This window comes from Palaemon carinicauda, chromosome 15 (assembly GCF_036898095.1).
Source record: "Palaemon carinicauda isolate YSFRI2023 chromosome 15, ASM3689809v2, whole genome shotgun sequence".
NCBI lineage: Eukaryota > Metazoa > Arthropoda > Malacostraca > Decapoda > Palaemonidae > Palaemon > Palaemon carinicauda.
The window spans coordinates 27,465,498-27,472,590 of NC_090739.1; the positions used below are offsets into that span (position 1 = coordinate 27,465,498).

General features: G+C 35.1%; 1 protein-coding gene across 1 annotated transcript; it reads left to right on the forward strand.

Annotated features, from left to right (window-relative positions):
* Positions 1–2,802: 2,802 nt before the first annotated feature.
* LOC137653913 (putative autophagy-related protein 11) lies at positions 2,803–6,729 on the forward strand. The gene is made up of 4 exons (XM_068387541.1): positions 2,803–3,369; positions 3,754–4,363; positions 5,411–5,539; positions 5,915–6,729. The coding sequence occupies exons 1-4, from the start codon at positions 2,803–2,805 to the stop codon at positions 6,727–6,729; spliced, it is 2,121 nt and encodes a 706-aa protein (XP_068243642.1).
* Positions 6,730–7,093: the final 364 nt, after the last annotated feature.

The window sequence follows — 7,093 nt, forward strand, 5'->3', positions numbered from 1 at the left end:
TTATTTCAGCAAAAGCCATATACAGAGTTACAATAAGGGTACAGTGATCTTACACTTTTGACATCAGTAATGAAAAAAAGATGAGATATGCAATAATATCAGTGATATATTATAAACATCAATTAGCAGGTTAATCACAGAGTTCTAAGGTCTGGGTAACAAAATCACAGTAGAATTAACGCTTAACAATGATGATAACATACATATCAGCAAACAAAAAGAGGGGAGAAAGAAAAAAAAATGGAGATGACAATGATAAATATGTTGGAACAGAATTTGCTTGAATAATGAAAGAACACTGGGAAAAAAAAAGAAAAAAAAATCGAGTCACTGAGCAGGTGGTGTGAAGGAAATACAGGACATCCAGACAACAAAGATGTAACATAATAAAACACGTTATCATAACATTACTGGGTATCATACCAAAGTTATTTAGTGATGAAGATTTGGCATAGCCACACTATCAAATATTAGTGAATACAATTCATTATACTGACGCTTCCGTATTCCAGGTTTCCCACATTTTGGATTTTATTCTCGCTGCACTTGCAAGCACATTTTGAATTAGGGGATTTTCACTAGATCGTAGGCGGGAGGTGAGACTTACTATAGAGCGACGAATGATGGTTTTTAGCCATATAAATATATATATATATATATATATATATATATATATATATATATATATATATATATATGAAGATTCCTGCAGGAAACATATTGACGCCACCAAGACTATCGCCTTCAATGAAAATTATATATATATATATATATATATATATATATATATATATATATATATATATATATATATGATATACTTCTGAAGAAGTAACACGAAACTTATCAGGCCTTAATCTTATATTTCCTATTTTCATTTTCCTGTGGTTCTTTTGCATATATATATATATATATATATATATATATATATATATATATATATATATATATATATATATATATATATGGCTTTAAAAATGGATGATGATATTCAAAAGAAATTTGTAAATATATAATTATTTTCGATAGAGAAATTAATTTCGAAACCTTACATTTTACTTATATTGCATTAAAGATTATTATTATCATTATTATTATTATTATTATTATTATTAGTTATTATATTAATTATTATTATTATTACTAGTACTACTACTACTACTACTACTACTGCTACTTCTACTACTACTACTACTACTACTACTACTACTACTACTACTACTAATAATAATAATAATATTATTATTATTATTATCATTATGATGGTGATGATGATGATGATAATGGTAACATCGTCTGCTGAATGGAGAGGAGAGAATTGTCAGGGAAATTTGCAGATGGCTTTGGTGATTCCAAAATGTCTTCAGGAATCTGGAAGTCTTCGGAGGGCTCCGGGCTCTTAAATTGCATCAAAGATTTTTATTATTATTATTATTATTATTATTATTATTATTATTATTATTATTATTATTATTATTGTTATTATTATTATTAAGTTAACACCGTCTTCTGAACGAAGAAGAGAAAAATATCCGGGAAATCTATCGATGGAGTTGATGATTCTAAATGTCTTCAGGAATTCTGAAGTCTCCGGCGGGATCGTTTAGTGCCAAGAACACTTTCCTGAAAATATAGCTAATACACGCTCAGGATCTGCATTATTGAATATGATTTTCCAAGCAAACAAAGTGAGAGGAATGTGGATGGATATCATCAGAAATCTTACAGGAAGATTCAACTGGCCTCAACAGGCAGGTTCGGCCCTTCTGGAGCAGAATCTTGCATGCGAGGACATGACGGTACAACTTCAGGGACAGCTGCGAACTCTCCAGGAGTCGTGGATCTTCAAATGATTTTCGTGGCTACTCCCAGAGGCTTTGAAGATTGCCGGGCAGTCGCCTCTCAGGATGGATTCCTTGGCAGGTGGCTGCAGCGCTGTCCTTGGATAGGGGGCTGGTGGAAAGCCCGCGAGGAACTACAGCGGTGCGAACTGGGATTGCACCAGATGGAGAGAGAAGCTTTAAGATTCAAAGATGAATTGAAATCAACGTGGTTCGTTGGCAAGCTTCTCTCCGAATTTGACTTGGGAGAAATGAAGGAAGTCGTTTCGAATGGAAACCAGAACTTTTACATCGGCATAGTAGCTGCTGCTTCTGTCATTTTCGGCGGAATTATGCTAGCTCGAAGGAGGATGGCTGGAAACGATGTGGACAACAACTCTCTTGAAGAATATGTTCCAGAAATGGAAAATGGATGCGATCTATTGGAACTCAAAATGGAAGACGAAGATCGGACTACTTTCTTGCAAAATCTTGAGGATGAAAATAATAAGTTACATGGGCAACTAAATGAACTGAGAAGTATTGTAGATGAATTGAATAGAGCGAAAGAGACTCAAGAAAAGATGACATTTGAGAAGGCATCTGAATACCAGAAACTGGAAGCTGAATGCGTCGAAAAAATCCTTCGGATGAAAGAACTGGAAACTTTGTTGGAAATTCTTAAAGTAAAGAATAAAGGAATTAAGAAAAATGAAAATGAGAAAATGGAACAAACAAATTGAAACGTGATGTTGATGAATTGAAGGATGAAAAGAAGAAACTTGAATCTGAATGCGTCGGAACAGACCTTAAAATGAAGGAACATGAAAATTTGGTGAAAATTCTCAAAGAGGAAAATGAGCAAAGCAAGAAAGCACTGAGTGAGGAAACGGAACAAGTTAATAATTTGAAACTTGAAGTTGAAACTCTGAAGGAAGAAAAGAATAAACTTGAATCTGAATGCGTCGGAACAGACCTAAAAATGAAGGAACATGAAAATTTGGTGAAAATTCTCAAAGAGGAAAATGAGCAAAGCAAGAAAGCACTGAGTGGGGAAACGGAACAAGTTAAAAATTTGAAACGGGAAGTTGAAGAACTGAAGAACGAAAAGGACGAACAAAAAGCTGATTTGGTGCGTGACTATGAAAAACTGGAATTTGTGTGCAAAATAAAAGACCTCGAGATACTGCAAGAGAAAAAGATTGTGGAAGAGTTTAAAACTGAAAATGAAGAACTGAAGAGGGCGCAGAGTAAGAAAACAGAGAAACTAAATAAATTGAAAAGTGAAGTTAACGAATTGAAGATAGAAAAGGAGAAACTGAAAGCTAAGCCAGAAATTCTCAAACAGGAAAATGAGCAAAGCAAGAAAGCACTGAGTGAGGAAACGGAAAAAGTTAATAATTTGAAACTTGAAGTTGAAACTCTGAAGGAAGAAAAGAATAAACTTGAATCTGAATGCATCGGAAAAGACCTTAGAATGAAGGAACATGAAAATTTGGTGAAAATTCTCAAAGAGGAAAATGAGCAAAGCAAGAAAGCACTGAGTGAGGAAACGGAACAAGTTAATAATTTGAAACTTGAAGTTGAAACTCTGAAGGAAGAAAAGAATAAACTTGAATCTGAATGCGTCGGAACAGACCTTAAAATGAAGGAACATGAAAATTTGGTCAAAATTCTCAAACAGGAAAATGAGCAAAGCAAGAAAGCACTGAGTGAGGAAACGGAACAAGTTAATAATTTGAAACTTGAAGTTGAAACTCTGAAGGAAGAAAAGAATAAACTTGAATCTGAATGCGTCGGAACAGACCTTAAAATGAAGGAACATGAAAATTTGGTGAAAATTCTCAAACAGGAAAATGAGCAAAGCAAGAAAGCACTGAGTGAGGAAACGGAACAAGTTAATAATTTGAAACTTGAAGTTGAAACTCTGAAGGAAGAAAAGAATAAACTTGAATCTGAATGCGTTGGAACAGACCTTAAAATGAAGGAACATGAAAATTTGGTGAAAATTCTCAAAGAGGAAAATAAGCAAAGCAAGAAAGCACTGAGTGGGGAAACGGAACAAGTTAATAATTTGAAACTTAAAGTTGAAGAACTGAAGAACGAAAAGGACGAACAGAAAGCTGATTTGCTGCGTGACTATGAAGAACTGGAATTTGTGTGCAAAATAAAAGACCTTGAGATACTGCAAGAGAAAAAGATTGTGGAAGAGTTTAAAACTGAAAATGAAGAACTGAAGAGGGCGCAGAGTAAGAAAACAGAGAAACTAAATAAATTGAAAAGTGAAGTTAACGAATTGAAGATAGAAAAGGAGAAACTGAAAGCTAAGCCAGAAATTCTCAAACAGGAAAATGAGCAAAGCAAGAAAGCACTGAGTGAGGAAACGGAAAAAGTTAATAATTTGAAACTTGAAGCTGAAACTCTGAAGGAAGAAAAGAATAAACTTGAATCTGAATGCGTCGGAACAGACCTTAAAATGAAGGAACATGAAAATTTGGTGAAAATTCTCAAAGAGGAAAATGAGCAAAGCAAGAAAGCACTGAGTGAGGAAACGGAACAAGTTAATAATTTGAAACTTGAAGTTGAAACTCTGAAGGAAGAAAAGAATAAACTTGAATCTGAATGCATCGGAAAAGACCTTAGAATGAAGGAACATGAAAATTTGGTGAAAATTCTCAAAGAGGAAAATGAGCAAAGCAAGAAAGCACTGAGTGAGGAAACGGAACAAGTTAATAATTTGAAACTTGAAGTTGAAACTCTGAAGGAAGAAAAGAATAAACTTGAATCTGAATGCATCGGAAAAGACCTTAGAATGAAGGAACATGAAAATTTGGTGAAAATTCTCAAAGAGGAAAATGAGCAAAGCAAGAAAGCACTGAGTGAGGAAACGGAACAAGTTAATAATTTGAAACTTGAAGTTGAAACTCTGAAGGAAGAAAAGAATAAACTTGAATCTGAATGCATCGGAAAAGACCTTAGAATGAAGGAACATGAAAATTTGGTGAAAATTCTCAAAGAGGAAAATGAGCAAAGCAAGAAAGCACTGAGTGAGGAAACGGAACAAGTTAATAATTTGAAACTTGAAGTTGAAACTCTGAAGGAAGAAAAGAATAAACTTGAATCTGAATGCATCGGAAAAGACCTTAGAATGAAGGAACATGAAAATTTGGTGAAAATTCTCAAAGAGGAAAATGAGCAAAGCAAGAAAGCACTGAGTGAGGAAACGGAACAAGTTAATAATTTGAAACTTGAAGTTGAAACTCTGAAGGAAGAAAAGAATAAACTTGAATCTGAATGCATCGGAAAAGACCTTAGAATGAAGGAACATGAAAATTTGGTGAAAATTCTCAAACAGGAAAATGAGCAAAGCAAGAAAGCACTGAGTGAGGAAACGGAACAAGTTAATAATTTGAAACTTGAAGTTGAAACTCTGAAGGAAGAAAAGAATAAACTTGAATCTGAATGCATCGGAAAAGACCTTAGAATGAAGGAACATGAAAATTTGGTGAAAATTCTCAAAGAGGAAAATGAGCAAAGCAAGAAAGCACTGAGTGAGGAAACGGAACGAGTTAATAATTTGAAACTTGAAGTTGAAACTCTGAAGGAAGAAAAGAATAAACTTGAATCTGAATGCATCGGAAAAGACCTTAGAATGAAGGAACATGAAAATTTGGTGAAAATTCTCAAAGAGGAAAATGAGCAAAGCAAGAAAGCACTGAGTGAGGAAACGGAACAAGTTAATAATTTGAAACTTGAAGTTGAAACTCTGAAGGAAGAAAAGAATAAACTTGAATCTGAATGCATCGGAAAAGACCTTAGAATGAAGGAACATGAAAATTTGGTGAAAATTCTCAAAGAGGAAAATGAGCAAAGCAAGAAAGCACTGAGTGAGGAAACGGAACAAGTTAATAATTTGAAACTTGAAGTTGAAACTCTGAAGGAAGAAAAGAATAAACTTGAATCTGAATGCATCGGAAAAGACCTTAGAATGAAGGAACATGAAAATTTGGTGAAAATTCTCAAAGAGGAAAATGAGCAAAGCAAGAAAGCACTGAGTGAGGAAACGGAACAAGTTAATAATTTGAAACTTGAAGTTGAAACTCTGAAGGAAGAAAAGAATAAACTTGAATCTGAATGCATCGGAAAAGACCTTAGAATGAAGGAACATGAAAATTTGGTGAAAATTCTCAAAGAGGAAAATAAGCAAATCAAGAAAGCACTGAGTGGGGAAACGGAACAAGTTAATAATTTGAAACGGGAAGTTGAAGAACTGAAGAACGAAAAGGACGAACAAAAAGCTGATTTGCTGCGTGACTATGAAAAACTGGAATTTGTGTGCAAAATAAAAGACCTTGAGATACTGCAAGAGAAAAAGATTGTGGAAGAGTTTAAAACTGAAAATGAAGAACTGAAGAGGGCGCAGAGTAAGAAAACAGAGCAACTAAATAAATTGAAAAGTGAAGTTAACGAATTGAAGATAGAAAAGGAGAAACTGAAAGCTAAGCCAGAAATTCCTAACACTGAGAATAAGGATGAACATGAGAGGCGAAGATTATTGATGGCTGGATTATTTGCGCAGATGAGTAACACGCCCAAAGAGGCGTTAAATATTTTCACCGAGGCCTTGACCATGAAGACGGACAACGAAGAAGAAACAGCTCTTCTCCATTTCCTTCGTGCTGAAGCGAACGCAGCCACTGAGACGCCTCATGATATGGATATTGTATTAGACTGTTCCAAGGCTATAGAGAAAGGTCTTATAGGGTGGAAAGCGTTCATGTTACGAGGAAGGCACCTCGTTAAACTTGGCATTTTCGACGCTGCCCTGAAGGACTTCGAAACGGTGAAACTAAAGAAATCTGAGAATTTCTTAAAAATCATAGACGATACTAAAGCACTACAGAAGTAGTGGGAAGACAAGGGTCACTATGAGGTTCTGGGTTTGGAACAGACAGCCACAAAGGCAGAAATCATAAAATCCTTCAGGGCCTTGTCCATGATGTTCCACCCAGACAGACATCGGGACAAACCCGAATTCCTACAGGAAGCATTCGAGAAGTACAAAAAGGTGGTTAATGCTAAATTGATTCTGGCGGACGAAAGCAACCGAAGAGATTATGATGAAGAACTACGCCATCAGAAGGAAAATGATCAATGGGAAAGGCATGGTGGCCAGTGGTATCACCAGGAGCCACCAAGGCATCAGTCAGGGCAGTGGAACCAACAACGGCAGTACAATCGATGGGAACATCGGCAGTACAATCAAGGATCCA